We start from the raw sequence: 18527 nt of genomic DNA, 5'->3' as shown, positions 1-18527 counted from the left end.
ATTTATAGAAAATGAAATAGCAGTATCTAACTCTTTTCTTTTATTATAGAAAATGAAATAGCAGTATCTAACTCTTTTCTTTTATTTATAGAAAATGAAATAGCAGGATCTAACTCATTACTTTTATTTATAGAAAATGAAATAGCAGTATCTAACTCATTTCTTTTATTCATAGTAAATGAAATAGCAGTATCTAACTCTTTTCTTTTATTTATAGAAAATGAAATAGCAGTATCTAACTCTTTTCTTGTATTTATAGAAAATGAAATAGCACTATCTAACTCTTTTCTTTTATTTGTAGTAAATGAAATAGCAGTATCTAACTCATTTCTTTTATTCATAGTAAATGAAATAGCAGTATCTTACTCTTTTCTTGTATTTATAGAAAATGAAATAGCACTATCTAACTCTTTTCTTTTATTTGTAGTAAATGAAATAGCAGTATCTAACTCATTTCTTTTATTCATAGTAAATGAAATAGCAGTATATAACTCTTTTCTTTTATTTATAGAAAATGAAATAGCAGGATCTAACTCATTTCTTTTATTCATAGTAAATGAAATATCAGTACCTAACTCTTTTCTTTTATTATAGAAAATGAAATAGCAGTATCTAACTCTTTTCTCTCATTTATAGAAAATGAAATAGCAGTATCTAACTCTTTTCTTTTATTTATAAAAAATGGAATAGCAGTATATAACTCTTTTCTTTTATTTATAGAAAATGAAATAGCAGTATGTAACTCTTATTTTTATTAATAGAAAATGAAATAGCAGTATCTTACTCTTTCCTTTTATTTATAGAAAATGAAAAAGCAGCATCTTACTCTTTTTTTATTTATAGAAAATGAAATAGCAGTATCTTACTCTTTTTTTTATTTATAGAAAATGAAATAGCAGTATCTTACTCTTTTTTTATTTATAGAAAATGAAATAGCAGTATATAACTATTTTCTTTTATTTATAGAAAATGAAATAGCAGTATCTAACTCTTTTCTTTTATTTATAGTGAATGAAATATCAGTATCTAACTCTTTTCTTTTATTTATAGAAAATGAAATAGCACTATCTAACTCTTTTCTCTCATTTATAGAAAATGAAATAGCAGTATCTAACTCTTTTCTTTTATTTATAAAAAATGGAATAGCAGTATATAACTCTTTTCTTTTATTTATAAAAAATGAAATAGCAGTATCTAACTTTTATTTTTATTAATACAAAATTAAATAGCAGTATCTTACTCTTCCCTTTTATTTATAGAAAATGAAATAGCAGTATCTAACTCTTTTCTTTTATTTATATAAAATGAAATTGCAGTATCTAACTCTTTTCTTTTATTCATGGAAAATGAAATAGCAGTATCTAACTCTTTTCATTCATTTATTTATTTACGATACAAATGACAACTGATGTAATAACATTGGTAGATAAAACAATAAGGTAGTCCTTGAGCAATTTTTCTTCCAAATTTAGGCGATGACACTGTCCAAGATAAGGTTAGTCTTTCACGTGTACAATTTCTATACGATCTAACTCAAAAATAAACATGAAAACTATAAATATTGGTTTGGGTGAAAATTTGTTCAAAATAGTAGCTTATTTTTAGAATAATTTGTTATGAGCTGGATCAGTATCAGCAAATCTGTCCGGTTCAGTGCAAATATTCTTCCCCCATGATTTCTAATGGGTCTATATTTCCACTCAGCCCGGCCGAGCGTGTGTGAAAATATAGTCCAATTAAAACTTGAATTCATGGGAAGAATATTTTCACTGGACACGGAGAATGACGATTATAACTTATTGGATGATAATCTCACTACCGGTCACTGATAGTAATACCCAGTAACATTGGTGTAAACCCATGATATCAAGTGTGATATCATCATCAAATCATGTATAATTTATTCTCAATATTTACAAAATGTTAACATAAAAATGTGTGGGAGTAGTAGAAAAATTACGTGATGATTTGATGTTCGATTATGAACATGATAAACTCAGACTGCCGCATGTATGTAAGTGATTACAACGTGGCAGAAGAGAAATAAAGCATTTCAATATTTACAATTTTGATTTATTTATTTATTTCAATTTATTCACAACACACAAAAATACAATGATTAAAATCAATATACAACAAAACAAGAACAATAACAGTAACAATGATATTAACACTTTAAAAGACAATATTGCTAAAATGATGTCTGCTGGAAGAAAGAGGGGGAAAATACCTTGCCAACTATGGTTTCCCATGTAATAGGCAGGTAAGGTATAACTGAAAGGGAAGGGTGTATGATAGGGAAGTGGAAGAAGGTAGGTAGATAGGAATGGCTGAGGGAAGGGAAGATAGGATGTGAATTAACGATCCAGGAAACGGTTACAATAATTTAAAGATTGAAAAAATAATTGCTTTTTATTCAATTAATGATTCTCTGCTTCATTTTCTTTGTAATTTCAACATTGTTGAGATGATGATCCGGAATTTTTTAGATTATTATAGTACTTTGATAAATAAGTTGCCGTCTAATTGTTTTAATATTAGTATTATATATATATATATATATATCAAATACTTATTTGAAGTAGGTCTCAAGCGGTAATGTCTATTTAATGAGTTGTTGGTGCATGGAAAATTGGTTCTATTTTTATTAAATATTTAATTACATTTTCAACATATAACTATCTAACTGTCAAAACCTTGAATTCCTCGAATATAAGGTCAACCGGGAAAAATCTGGGTTTATTTAGAATAGATTTAATTATTAATTTGTGCATTATGAACAGTTCTTCCAAATGGGAATTATAACACCCTCCACACTGCTACTCCGTATTGCATTATCAACACTGTACTATAGCAAAATAAAGCATTTCAAGATGAGTTGGATTCAGAATTTTTCTAGCAGCATAAAATTTGTAAGAGAGGTATTTCATCCTTCTGCAAATGTATTTAATATGGATTTCCCATTTCAGGTTCTCATCTATATAGATACCTAGATATTTACAATTTTTAACTTTACTAATGATAGGACAAGTGCAGGAGAAAGAATAGTATTCTCCAACTGTGTTAATCAGAAAATTAAATAGCAGCATCTACCTTCAAATTTGGTAAATAAAAATCTTCGCAAAACATCTTACACAAATTAGTTTTCGTCCATCACATATCATATTATTTTGGTCGACTAATGGATATGAAAATATTGTTTTATAAAAAAAATCATAAAGAAAGAGAGAACTTGATGAAGAAGTAGATTTGGATTATGGGATGAGAAAGTACTCAGAGAAAGAAAAGGTATTTGAAGTAGAAGAAGAATACGAAGTAGAAAAATAAAAACGAGGAGGAAATTAAGAGGGTATCTTTGCAAATGGCCGGATGGGGTAGGTTTGTGTTGGTGTGTGCGTGTATCCACACTTTTCACTTCTCTCCCCTCCGTTCCCTCACACCCTCTCTCTGCTCGTGTCGCCGTCGTCTTCATACACAATAATATAGGAGACGACCGAGATCCTGATTAGAAATTTATTTAATTTTCTTTGGGCGACCGACTCAACCCTCCTTCTCATTCGACGATGCTTTCCGTTTCTCAACTTTTCCACCCTCCTCCTCACTCCTCCTCCTCCTCCTTAGTCTTCCACCATCTCCCCCTCCATCACCTCCTCCACCACCACCTCCTCCGCCGCCTCCTCCTCGTGAGCAACAAATAGAGGGTTGGCATTATTGCAATCAACATCAGCAGAGCAGAGCCGAGCACAGCAGAGAGCTTGGAATAGGATCACATTGCTTTTAATATATTGGACTGTGTGCTGTGCTAGATGAAGAGTATAACAACAGTGAGGCGGGTGGAGGAGGAGGCGGAGGAGGAGCAGGAGGTAAAGGAGAAGGAGGTGGGGGAGGAGGAAAAGGAAGAGGAGGAGGAGGAGATGAGGACTAAGAGGAGGAAGATCAGGAGGAGGAGGAGGAGAAGGAGCAGGAGGAGAAAAAGAGATGAGAATGATAATAATCCAAGCCAAGGCCCTAGCTCTCCAAATTATCCAATTCTCTAATTCAAACAGCCGCCCTATACTCAGAGTATGTGAGATGCAAGATTCTTTCAATGTCTTCTTATAATTTTCTCCTTCTACTTGTTAGCTCGGCTCAATTCAACCCTCTTTATACATTTCTCTATTGCTGAGTTTGTGCTCTTTCACCTACTTCTGCGCACTCTCCCTTATATTATGTATTATGTATGTAGTAACCGACAAGTGGACTTATGGAATATTCATTACATAGAAGAATAATAATTAAAGGTGATGGTTTCTTGATACATTCCGAGCTGCGATGTTTAAGTGCATAAATAATTTATTTGACTGCATGTCGTGTGAAATACATTGAAAAAAGTGTGTTAATAATAATGATTTATTGAATTCAAATTAAGAATGAATAATTTGTCGAAATTAAAATAGACTAATGTGGTATCAAGTTTTCACATTCATAATATTCGTATTTTGTGAATTTGGAAATATTTGAATAAATACAATAATTTGTGGGTATTCAATCCACAATCAAGAAGGATACTTAAAACATCATACTGTAGCGATGCTTCTTCCTGAGTTCAATTCAATAGTTCAAAACATGCTTATTGAATAATGGAAGATTACTTATTTTTTTATTATTCAATGATGAAAATACATCAAGAATGATTGGGGATAGAAGAAACATGCGTAGCCCTTACTATTTCATCTCAATGCAAAAAAAAAAATTATAAAAAACATTTAGAACAATTCAAACTTGCTCATTTCAATCCTATTCTTATTACTAATATTCCTATTAAATACTTGTGAAACCGATTCAAAGTCGTAACTTGTCATTAAGTTCGCGATCAATTCGAACGCACTTGAAATCACTTTACAACTGAAGCAGCTCGTGATAGGGGCTTAGTAAATCAAGTAAACAACTTTGTACAAAGTGAGTGAGTGAAGTTGGTCGTAAAGTCCGTTTTCCGAAAGCACTAAATTAAGAGCGCAGAATAAGCTCACAGGCAGCGTTTTAAGTATCTTTATCGACTAAGTACCTTGGAAGTAAGTTGTGGATGTTAAGCAGCCGACGGGCTTAGTTGAGTCGGAAGTACGTGAAAAAGGACTTAGCCGCTCTTAAATGACTTGCAAGAAGTCTGTGGGGCACCAGATGTGAATACTAATTTGGATTTGAATCCAGTGAGTGGTCTCTCAGACCCTAATGGTTTGTAAACTTGCAACTTATCCACCTTACAACTTTAAGATGTCGTTCTACTGGAAATGTAAACTTACCTCCGTGTTACTTGGGGTGCTTTAGCATTTAAATTCAACTTCTAATCAAACAAAAATGTTGAGTAGAATGCATTGTGGTTTCCACTTATTATAATTCTTAGAAGTTATAATAATACATTTTCAATTCATTCCCTCACTTATTACAAAAAAATAGGAGTTCCTTATTATTTCTATCATAGAAAAATAGAAACTGCAAATTAGGCTTTGAGGAAAGTATTATATTATTACTTACCTTGCCCTATAACCATAGGTAAGGAAAGTATTGCTTTCCGAAAAAAATTAAGGTACCCCAATTTCTAAATTTCTATACGTTTCAAGGTCCCCTTAGTCCGAAAAAGTGGTTTTTGGTATTGGTCAATATGTGTGTGTGTGTGTGTGGTGTGTGTGTGTGTGTGTGTGTGTGTGTTTTTGTGTGTGTGTGTGTGTGTGTGTGTGTGTGTGTGTGTGTGTGTGTGTGTCTGTGTACACAAAATCTCATCTCCCAATTAACGGAATGACTTGAAATTTGGAACTTAAGGTCTTTACACTATAAGGATCCGACACGAACAATTTCGATCAAATGCGATTCAAGATGGCGGCTAAAATGGCGAAAATGTTGTCGAAAATAGGGTTTTTCGCGATTTTCTCGAAAACGGCTCCAACGATTTTGATCAAATTCATACCTAAATTAGTCATTGATAAGCTCTATCAACTGCCATAAATCTGATTATTTAATTATTGCAAACTGTTGGCAACTGTTGATTCTTTTAAATCATTCACTATGAAGAGATAGCAGACTATCGTGTCTCCAGCGTTATTGTCCTGTCACCAGCTGGCTCAGATCTTTGAATGATTTGAGATGCGCGGGAACAATAGCATCAGGTGATCAATTTTCATAACGGCAAGGAAAGTTGTGTGAGTGCGCCACACCAGATTTTTATCTTTGCTTCTATCCACTGAACTTCATATAGGTAGTTAAAAAAATCCAATAAAGCTGTTCATCTTTCAAAATATAATTGAAGCACCCTACTTCAATCTATTTTTACCATTCTATATCGAACTTATCGTACTGAATCAGCATCAATCAGTTCATATGATATCGTGCAGTAGGCAGTACTAACATCATAGTATTCAATAAGAGCATACCCTATAGCTAAATATTGATGCCATACCAGAAGCTATCTCAGAAATGTATCAGAAATATGGTAATGGCTGTCTCAAAGCCATATTAGAAATATCAGAATGTTTTAAAACAGTAATAACAAAATCAGATAAACTCCTGAAACTAGAGGTCCAGACCAGATTTTTCAAAAAGACGAGTACTGTATCAAATATGACGCTGATACTGTTCAAACCATGTTAACTCAATCATCGTAATATATTACAGTAGATTGTCCACTGGCATTATGTGAACGCTGAGTACTGATCACTGGTTTATAATATTACTATTATACTATTTAGTATTAGTATTTGTTTTCTAGTTTTTTTTTCATTCCATCATTTCAATTCTTGTGATTCATGAATAAATAAATGTGGCCACAACATATTTGTATAGTTGGAGCATTGCGGAAAACTACTAGCCTATCGTGAGACTATTTTCAACTGTCAGCATTCCCTATAGATGGCATCAATGCTTTCCATTCACCCAATGCTGACGATTTCAAGTGAATCTCACTGAACAGCCTCAGGCCGGTCGGTTGGTAGGTTTGGTGAAAGTTTAGCAGTTTTTCCTTGTTGTGGGGAAATGAGGAACAAGGAGGGATTAGGGAAAGGAAAAGTTGGAAGGGAATAATGAGAGTTGGGCCCAGTGACGTCATTGTTATTCAAATGACCTTAGATCAGGGATAAAAGGGACCAACTCGTTTTTCTTTTGTAGACTGTCCGTTCGGGAGAGGAAATCATTAGAAAACCGCCCCAAACCGCTCTATCTTTCTTCTCCCACTTTCTGTAATGCTTCCTCTTTATCTTCTTTTCATTTGGGGTTTCTTGTCTGTTCTAATTTCTTCTTCTACTTTTATTTGTTATTTGGTTCATTCTCTGCTTACTCCTAACGTTTTCCCTCTTATTCCTTCTTCTTCTTCTTCTTCTTCTTCTTCTTCTTCTTCTTCTTCTTCTTCTTCTCAACCATCCACATCTCTATTCAAATTTGTAGTTGTATTGAGCGACAATAATATTGATAATAATAATATTTTATTTTCAACAAAAGTATAGCAAAACAATGTGATACAGTTGATAGGTGTGCTTCTGCTGTATTTTAATTTCCCCTTGACATTAATGTTGCATAAATTAAATCTTGTGATACTTTGAATTATCAAGTAATCGAATTTCCAAATCATTTATTTTTTCTATTATCTATAAATATCATGTATCGAACAAATTGGATAATTTTAATAAAATAGAATTGACAAAAAGTCTAAATAAGAAATTAATTCCTACAGTAGATCCAATCATAAATGTAGGAATTCTGGCATAAATGGAATCGCCAACATTCAGTGAGAGTACAAATAATTCTACCAAGTTTAAACCACTTATAAACTTTAAAATAACTTACCACTTACTTATATGAAATTCATGTTCTTAGAGAAACCTTAATAAACAACATTTCATCAAAATTCACTCCATCTAGGATTCCTTCCTCGCTTATATATTTCTATATTCATTTCGTTTATTCTTATCTTCACTGTTCATTGGCTGTTTTTTACTATGAATTTCATGCTATAAGTGAATTATTTTTCATTTAATTTGTAAAATATATACATTAATAGTTTACTCAATTTTTATATTCGTTACTATTATTTCTAGGCCTTGTGTCAATATGAATATTATTGTTTTTATACAAAATATTATGTTTTTAGTGGACCCACGTTATTGATTAGAATCAAGCTCCTTCAGTTCACTCCAGCTACCTTTCAATTATACATTGTCACTTCTACTCCTCTCCTTTCCATTCCTATTAACGACTGTCTAGTTTATTCAAAATATTTGTGTTTGGTAATGAAATGTGTTATAGTGTAATATCATTTGTGTAATGTGTAAAATATGTGTTTTTACATGTATTCTTCATTACCTTTACACCTTATGAATATTATCTCCTTATTAAACTTGGTTCTCACCATATTTGTCTACTTATTTTTACAAAAATTCCATATTTATTGGATGTCTTGTTTAATAGCATTAATGTTTTCAAAGAAACATGAAAGAATCAGTAAACATTAAACATTTAGTAAAGATAAAGTAAACATTGTTTACTTTCTCTTCCAATTTTCAATGCTCTTGAGATTTACATGTTTTCATTTTTTGTGACTGATTTCTTCCATTGAAATAAATATATTTGTGAAGTAAATCTTCTTGTTATCAATGTTCCAGTGTTTTCAAGATTTTCATGTCTTTTATCTATGGTGACTGATTTCCTTTTTTGGAATAAAAATATGTAAATATGTAACATTGAACATTTAGTAAAGATAAATTAAACATTGTTCACTTTCTCTTCCAATTTTCAATGCTCTTGAGATTTACATGCTTTTCATTTTTGGTGGCTGATTTCTTCCATTGGAATAACGATATTTGTGAAGTAAATCTTATTGTTATCAATGTTTCAGTGTTTACAAGATTTTCATGTCTTTTATCTATGGTGACTGATTTCCTTTTTTGGAATAAAAATATGTGAATTATTTTTTTGTTTACTTGCAGTGTGCTGGAGATAGACGGTTGGCAAGAGAGCAAATACGACACAATCAGCTGTTTGAACCTGCTCGATAGGTGCGAGTATCCTCTGTCCATCCTGGAGCAACTGAAACAGTCATTACGGCCCAATGGACAAATAGTCATCGCCCTCGTTCTGCCTTACAAACCCTATGTCGAGTCTGGTCAGTCAATTCAAATTGAAATAGTCAACATGTAGGCCTAGGTACTTATAATTCATCAAAATTATCAGAAATACAGAGTGGTCAATTATGTGGTACTAGATTAGAATAATAATAGTCATATCACTTGTTAGAATGCATTTAGATTATAGGAAAATTTAAACTTAATTTGAAACCTAAAATATGTTGATTGTATCAACATACAATTTTCAATGAGTAATTTTTCTAGTTTTTTTATTTCTGGACTGAAAAGTGGACTCAAATCAATTCAAGTGGAAGACATAACCTATCATCTCTATTCATTCATAACTTTACCTTCATCGTATTATCATTCATCCCATCATCATCACCTAGGCTAAAATACTTCTAGGAAGTCGCCTTTGTAAAATAATGAATGAATGAATGAATTTGAAACCTAAAATATGTTGATTGCATCAACATACAAAACTCATCTGTATAGAAAGATCCAATTTGAAACCCAAAATTTATTGATTGTAGCATCATACATTGAACATTTGATGCAACTAATAACACTTTCGAAGTGTGTCATAGGAATCTAAAATCGAAGAAACTATAGAACCCCGCACATTGAATGGGTGGAAAATCAAAGGATAATGTATAGGTAGAAGAAAACTGCCTATAAAGGCAAAGCAGAACATTATGCTAGTATGTAGCAGAAGAAAATTGAAAATACCGATTAATTTATCTGGTTAAAATAATTACTCTGAGAGAGAATTTAGTGTATCTTCAGTCATTGATTCATGCGCAATGATGTCAATGTTCGCACTGCAAGAATAAATCCTAATATTGGTTTATATAATTAAATACAGTATTAACATTTCCTGATCATCTTTGTATAACTTGTATTTGTATTTGAAAAATTAAAACAATTCATTTGCAAAATATGATGCAGTAGCTGTAAATTGTTATGAATAACTAAAAAATAGTCAAACTGTAAAATTAGTCAAACTAAGAAATTGCCGTATTGATACATTAATATCGGGGCACCGAGCTCGTTATTTTTATTTATTGATAAACAGAACACATATTCTCTAAAATGATCGTTTTTATATTTTACAGTTAAAGGTAGGAGTTTTGAGAGGAGAGGAAATAGTGATAAAAATCGGGTGAAGAGGAGAAAGCGGAAAAACATCATGTAGAAAAGATCTTGTTGTTGTTTCTCCTTCTTCATATTATTTTCTTCTTTTTTTCTTCTTCTTCTTCTTCTTCTTCTTCTTCTATATGTCATCTTATGAATTTCGGGGATGCGATATTTTGATTTTTCACATACCCACTCGCTCACTCACTTTTTTACTATCCACAGCTGTTTCAGCTAAGGATGAATTATCCTTTTAATGTCGTCCAGTGAGTTTTCCCAAGGATGAGACCTAGTGCAATCGAATTTTATATCATAAACCTACTATGTTCCAAATTTCGTGAAAATCGTTAGAGGCGTTTTCGAGATCCGTTGAACATAAATAACCAGATATAAAAATACAGTAATCACTCGCTTAATATTATAGGATTGGATGTACTTACATCTCTTTTCAGTTTTTTCTATGTACTGATGCATACTTATTAGTTGAAAGTAACAATGTTTTAGATGATTTTCAGAGAGAAAAGAATAATTCATATCTTGTCTCTGTGATTTGTTACAAGATTCTACAAAATCGAATTTTTAATGTAGATTTCTTTTGAAATTTATATTTGCTCTTTAGATAACTTATGTATATGCGAGTTCTATTTTACTGATGTATCCATTTCAAAAGTTACACAGTTATGCTCTGTAAATAACAATATCCCACAAAACAGCACCCTCCAATTCACATGTTTATAATATTTCATTTCATCCTATGTTGAAATGTATAATATTATGCCTCTAACATTAATCTACAAAACATAACCTTCTAACTCCAAATTTGTATTGAAAAGCAACGGTTTGAATGTTTTTAGGTGGCTCCTGTGATCATAAACCGCGACAATTCCTGCCTGTGAGTGGCAGTAGCTTCGAAGAACAGGTGAACAGCCTAGTGAGGGATGTGCTCGAACCCATGGGCTTCACTGTCGAGAGATGGACGCGGCTGCCCTATCTGTGTGAAGGTGATCTCTCTCAGTCCTACTACTGGCTCAATGATGCTGTCTTTGTTCTGCGCGTTGCTTCCTGACAGTATTTTCAAGTATAAGTCCATTGAAATATAAATGAAATTGACGAAACGTTTGTATTGCAACAGCTAGGGAAGACGTAGTAGTTTCCTATGCTGTTCCAATACAGAAGTTTGGTATCATTCAAGTATAAGTTTATCAACAATTATACTAGAATTAATTACACTTGAATGGCAACAGTTCTGAGAAAGTCTGGGGCCCTTAATATGCAGATACTCGGTTTAAACGGAGAAATGTCAGCTGTCAGTTTAAACCCCGTATGAAACACATTATGATAAATGCAACCATATCTACAAGTAAACGTGGCTTAGTGCGAAACGTAGTTTTAGTTTAATGATATGATGTTCCAATTCAAATGCTTCATTGATATTATTAATCCAGCTATAGTTTCATGAAAAATATAAAATAGTTAATAGGCGGCAGGCTCGCTCCGCTCGTCATATCCGTTTAGTCAGGAGACTCCGCCCCTGGACCCCCGGATAAACCATCCATAAATGAGAACAACAGACTCGCTTCGCTCGTCTGCATTCTTCATTTGGACTTGCTTCCTCGCGTCAAAAAGTCAAACACAGATTATTATGCCAACTATTTTCCAGTTGACTGAGACCACGCAAAAACGCTGGAAAATGCCGATTTCGGTCGTTACGCTGGCAAAATTATGAAGCTTAAACGCTGGAAAATGCCGATTTCGGTCGTTACGCTGGCAAAATTATGAAGCTTTTTTTATTCGAATTTTTTAGACCATAGCTGAGCCTCTGAACCGAATATGAACGTTTCCTATCAAAAGTTGATATTTACTATGTAGCTAAGGGTTGACAAAATGTCTGTCCATTTCGAATATGAATATCATTTCCAACTTAAAGTGAAATGGGAATTATTTTATTCCAGCCCAGTTATTTAGAAAAAATAATCTATAAAGCTTAAAAAACATTAATTTCACCGTTTCAGGTTTCAATCTACTTGGAAAATCTAGAAGAATGCATTGATAAACTCTAGAAAAGGAACCCTCAAAAGTAGCACCACCATTTCCCAAACTAAACTTGTGTATCGAGTTTGAACTTCCAAGTTCAGTCATCGCTGAAAACCCTTCGGCAGAATCTTGAAGCTCTCTGTACACAATCTCTGTAAACCCTACTTAAACCTCTGTAGACCTCTCTTCTAACACAGATCTGAACGTTTTCTATTCATTTGTTTTCAAAAAAAGCTGGAAAACGCCGAATCAGGAAGTATTTTTGGCGTCATTCCCTAGCAATCTCACTGCAACATTCCTGCAATTTCAAACTTTTCTGTCAATCACTTCTCATAAAATAGAGAAAAAGCAGAAAACGTCGATTTTGGGTGTATCTTCGGCGAAATGTTGAAGCCCTTCTATCACAAAATTTCTAAAACCTTGCTGAAAATCTTTTCTAAATTTGAACATTTACTCTTGATAGAACTGGGAAAACGTAGATTTTGGGCGTATATTTGGCGTATTTTCAAGACATTTAACAACAACACATTGTACACCTTAGCGAAACCTATGTACCAATTTTGAACATTTTCTCTCAATAAATTCTTGAAAAATCTGAAAAACGCTGAGATAACACGTTTAGAGCAAACCAAGTTTACGCGTTTCCCAAGCACGTTTAGAGCCAACCAAAACAAGGCGGTTTGTAAAATTATTTTACCACTCAAAGTCGTTGTCACGTAAAACTTTCGCCCGTATACCGACTTTACAGGCAACCATGCAATTTTTTTATAAAGGATTGCGTACTTCCAGGATCAATCAGTACTGGAAAGTTCGTTTGTGGGTCTAGAAAGTAAGAGAGTTCGTTTGTTTGCAATCTCTTGTTTGCAAGTTCATAATTGAAAATTTGTTCCGAGGCTCATTTCCCCTAAAATTGCATGGTTGCCTGTAAAGTCGGTATACGGGCGAAAGTTTTACGTGACAACGACTTTGAGTGGTAAAATAATTTAAATGTGAATATTCATTCGTATAGTAGGAAGAAGGATGAAATAATAACTCACAATGAGAGTGAGTGAGAGGCACGCGTCCCTTCCACTCGGGCATGGTTAGCCCGCGCCCACCTAAGAGCGAGAGAGACAACCATTGACTTGACATTTTGAATTAGTGGCGCAGTCGCAGGAGATTGCTTTCGGCGCCTGCGCAGGTTGACTGCTCCGTTTCACTCTCTCTCCAGGTGAATGCCTTCGGAATGCTGCGTTGCTCGCAACTGCTCCTATTCGTGCTCTTTCCAGACGACCGTGAACCGAAACGAACGCTCTCACTCGCTCTCATTGTGAGCGCATAACGTGGGAACGTAACGCAGTTTCTTGAAGTGTCTCCCGGCAAACCAATTTATAAGACGTTGTCACATCGACACATTTTTTTAGTATAGTGATATGAAATTTGTAATAATTTTAGCATACAAACATAAATTTCATATATTGATCAAATGTCTGGTTGAGGTATTGAATTTAGTTGGTTTAATAACTACTCTATATGCTTCCTCATCTGAGCTTAGACATTCTAACTCATTACAATGTAAGTTTGTACAAGGAAAGCATGGGAGCTACTATTTGGTTCACAATGGAATGGGTATTATCTATTTATTCAATTATATTTATAGTTCATATAGTGTTCTATAAATACTCCAGATGAATTTTATTCATGACTAGAATTCTCTTAAGATTCCATAGAGACTCCTTATGGACTTTTCAGAGATTCCTTTTTAATATTGTAGGAATGTAGGGGATTGTATGACAATATTCTCATTAGATAAACAGGATTACCTTTATGAATGGGTTTTTACCTTCTACTCCATTATAAGTAGTCTTAAACTTGAAGTCTTCATATTAGCATAGGTAGTGAAATTCAATAATAATTATACAATTTGTTGATAGTCTGAGTAGTCTTATAGACAAAAAATGATATAGTCTTTCAATTTCACCATTCTAGAACTTCGAAATTTTAAAAGTTGGAATTTTAAAAGCATTATTGTTATTACTCATAAGAAAATTTAATAGTATTAATTCATTCAACTCGCAGTCATTGTTATTAGAGTCTAGTTTCTATAATAATTCAGTTGAATTATTCGTTTATCAATAAAATTATGGATCTTTTATTTCGATGATAGCCATAGCCTCTTGATTATAGTCATATAAAAGTGAATTATTGAATTATTAAAATAGATAATATACCACCATTTATAAAATTATCACTTTATTCTTACAATATTTTTTTTTGAAATTTTGTTCCATGGAATTCTAGTGTAGGCCTATATTCAAATATAACCATAGCTAGTCACACTCAATTACTCAAATTTCAAATTACTTGATAATGCAAAATTTCACTTCTCATAACTTTCCAGATGATACCTTTAAAATGGTTTACTATATTATTGATAACCTTATCTGAAATAATTCCATTTAGTATAAGTAGGCACTATGAATGGTCAAAATGGCTGGTTGTGATAGAATATTTATAACTTTACAAAATCTTCAAGATAGTTCCTCTCATAGAACACCATAGAAGTACAAAATTTAAATGTATTCTATATTTGTAAATTTAAAGTAAGTAGATTGCAATAAATAATTATTTAGGTAGTAGAAGCATTTGAAAATTTTACATATCACAGAAATTTATTGTCACGTTTATATTTCATTCTCTAGTAGAATTTCATCTTAGGATATTTTTCTACTATTTTATATTTGAATTAACACTTTAAAAATGGTACTAATAACTATTCTGTCCGTCCACTTATTATATAACTTTCTATTCCTCTATCTTATTGCAAAAATTTCAATCTTTCCAATAGAAATAGTCTACGGTATTGTATTAAGTCACATTATTCTTCCATATGTCTGTGACATAATTTATTGAATAAATATAATATATTCTAGTTAATCTCTCAGCTATTATACAAATTATTGTTATAAATCAGAAATAAACTTTCTTTGCAACTTGTATTTGTCTCATTAATTTGTTCATTAATTAATCTCAACTTGTGTATAGAGAATTCACTGGAATTCACACGCTAAGATTTAAAAGTAAGGCCTCAACTATACAGGCATCTACATATGCGCTGAATATTTTCAGCTAGTTTACAGGACTTGGGGTAAACTACAAGAGCGTGATAGGTGCGCCCCATAAGAGTTCATGTATTCTGAAGATATGAGAAATAAATTCAGTGCGTCTGAGATGCCCATATACTTGGTAGTCTTTGACCTTGGAATTCATCATTACATGTGATGCCTTTATTGACCGAGCGAAGTGAGGTCTAAGATTTAAGCCGATGGTTTTGCATTTATCTTTATGTATGTTTATATTATTTATGTTCCGCATTTACGGCGGAACGCAGTAATACAATCATTATAATGCAATTTTACAGGAAAATTCCTTATCGAATTGCTCGTCGATGTATTATAGGTTTTTTGTATTTTAAGGATAATATGTAAGGGAAAGGAGTTTTCTTCATACACCAATATTACCGTGAAAATTAGACTACAGAATTATCCTTGACTAATCAGCTGTCGAGTGGATTAATAATTACATGCAATGACGCATGCAATTAATCTCTCAATGCAACTTAGAAAATCAGCTGTCGTGTGGATTATTAATTTATTGCAAGCAATATTTTAATAACTGGAAGTAACTTCTCTAGACCTTTCTCTGCTTTCAACTCGGACTGACCTGTTGCCAGTCTGTTTTGAAGGAGATTAGCCTTTGATGTTAGCATATTTGATACACCAACCCAAACAGCCATTAGCCATTTCCACACCAATATCTCGCCATTACGACAGTACAGACAGGATTTACTCTGATGGACAGTAGTAGTATAAGAGGAGGCTGTGGTTTATAACTGCGCAAGGTCTACTGTTCAAAGAACTTTAGTACTCTAGGTGGAAAGGTAGGTAAATGGGATTCAATCATGTTGAAGTAGTCCTGTGAAAGTTGGAGTTGGTGTAAAAAAATGCTTACATCAGAAGCTAATCTCCTTCAAGACATACTGGGAACAGGTCAGCCCGAGTTGAAAGCAGAGAAAGGCCGAGAGAAAAATACTTTGTTCACTTTCAGTTATCAATTGCATGCAATGAATAGTCCACTCGACAGCTGATTTATGATGAATAATTTTGTATGCGTCATTGCATGCAATTAATCCACACGACAGCAGGGCAGCTAAAAAAAGAAAATTCGTATGGCTTTTGTTGGTGGGGAGTCCCTTTCGGGAAGGTCCCACCGCCTGAATATATAATTTAAGCCGTCAATGGGCCTTACGACTGTCATACTTCAGCCGGGACCGACAGTTTAACGTGCCCATCCGATAACACGGGAGTGATCTGGTTAAAAAACTTTTGGTTATTAGAGGGATTGAACCCGGGATCTCTATGCTGCTACGCAAGCACTCTATCCACTAGACCACGGATCACTCCGTGATCAGCGACAGCTGATTTATGATGAATAATTCTGTAGTCTGACTTTCGCGGTAATATTTGCGCTCAAAGAAGACTTCTTTTCCTTTTTGCTAGCAATGCACATTCGATTTTTGATTTCTTTATTTTATTACATTAGTACACATGTCTTGAGCATATATTATTTCAAGTTTCAACTGAATATCATGTTTAGTTTATTTTTGTCAGTTACAAAGGTCAGACATATTTTTGTGTGCTCAGCTCAGCGATTTTTCTTCTATCAAGAAAAATGGATCAAAGAATTTGCATCAAATTTTGTGAAAAAATGGAATTAATTGCTCCAAAACACTTGAAATGCTGACAGTGGCATACAGTAAGTCTACTCTTGGTGATAAAAAACGTTTTTAAGTTGTACAAGCTCTTCCAAGATGGCCGAGAAGATGATAATGATGAACCTAGCTCTGGACGCCCCAGCACTACAACAACAGATGAAATAAGATGCATTGAAATAGTGAAAAAAATTGATTTGGAAAATTGTCGAATCACAATCAGAGAAGTTGCGGAAGAGATTGGCTCGTACCATGAATTTTTTTAGATATTTTGGGCTGACGTGTGCCAGCAAAGTTTGTTCCAAAATTACCCAATTTCAACCAAAAAGCCCGTACTTAAGCCCATATTCCAATACACAAAAAATGGCCGATTTCTATATTCATTGGAATATGGGCTTAAGTACGGTACACTCAACAATAAATTTTTCATTTCTCGACCGAATTTGACTTATGATGCATGATTTTGGACCGCCTTGACGAGCCGAGAAGAATGAAGTGTAGTACGATGAAATCTGAGCATCGTGTCAAAAGTTATAGGTGTTTGCACAGTGTAAGTATAAGCTAAAGCTTAATAGTCCAGTCACTATATACATTGGTGCATGCAATTTATATTGTAGTTCTGATTTTTAATATATTATTTGGGTACATAAGAGAAGTTCAGAACCAATTTCTTCATGCAAAATTTCCTTGTGCTAAATACAGAGTGGCCCAAAAACCCCGTATTTTTGGCTCATTTTCGAGTTTTCAGCTATTTCTGCCAAATCTCGTAATCGGACAGAAAAGTTTGCTCTCGCCTTTTTTCAGATCATAAAATTCTAAATAAAATGAGATCATTCGGAACTCTCCAATGAGTACTGAATTATGATTTTTCAAGGATCAAAATTTACCCAAACACCTATAACTTTTGACACGATGCTCAGATTTCATCGTACTTCACTTCATTCTTTTCGGCTCGTCAAGGCGGTCCAAAATCATGCATCATAAGTCAAATTCGGTCGAAAAATGAAAAATTTATTGTTGAGTGTACGGTACTTAAGCCCATATTCCAATACACAAAAAATGGCCGATTTCTGTATTCATTGAAATATGGGCTTAAGTACGGTACACTTGTAACCATTTCACTTTGCTTTTTTGTGTTGAGTGTTAACTTTTTAAAAAACGGCAGGTAACTTTAGACATTATTCATACTCCGAATTAGCTGACGTGCATTTAATGTATGGGATGGGACACAGTAATAGAACTGAAGCAAGACGTTGTATCAAGAAAACTTTCCTAACCGAGTATGTCCAAGTTCGAGGTTTTTTGCCACTATTCATCAACGTCTGTCTGAAACAGGTTCTTTGATGTCCAATGAGCACATTTATGCAGGCAGAACCCGATCCACTTGGACTGTTGAGTTAAAGGAACAAGTTCTTAATGAAATTATGAAGATCCAGAGAAGAGCACGAGAGAATAATCAGTGCAGTTTAATGTCAATCAATCTATTAGTTTGAGGATCCTAAAAGAGCAACAATTACATCCAT

General features: G+C 33.4%; 1 protein-coding gene across 1 annotated transcript in view; it reads left to right on the top strand.

Annotated features, from left to right (window-relative positions):
* The window catches only part of LOC111052831 (methyltransferase-like protein 9), a 223320-nt gene extending 210767 nt beyond the window's left edge, over nt 1-12553 (top strand). Inside the window, exons 5-6 of the mRNA XM_022339633.2 lie at nt 8949-9124; nt 11075-12553. Of these exons, the coding sequence (XP_022195325.2) occupies nt 8949-9124; nt 11075-11286 (388 nt within the window). The 3' untranslated portion in view covers nt 11287-12553. The remainder of the gene's footprint in view (nt 1-8948; nt 9125-11074) is intronic.
* Nucleotides 12554-18527: the final 5974 nt, after the last annotated feature.

The sequence above is a fragment of the Nilaparvata lugens genome, chromosome 5 (assembly GCF_014356525.2).
Source record: "Nilaparvata lugens isolate BPH chromosome 5, ASM1435652v1, whole genome shotgun sequence".
In the NCBI taxonomy this organism is placed as follows: domain Eukaryota; kingdom Metazoa; phylum Arthropoda; class Insecta; order Hemiptera; family Delphacidae; genus Nilaparvata; species Nilaparvata lugens.
The sequence above is the reverse complement of the archived record's forward strand: the minus strand, read 5'-3'. Positions and strand labels throughout refer to the sequence as shown.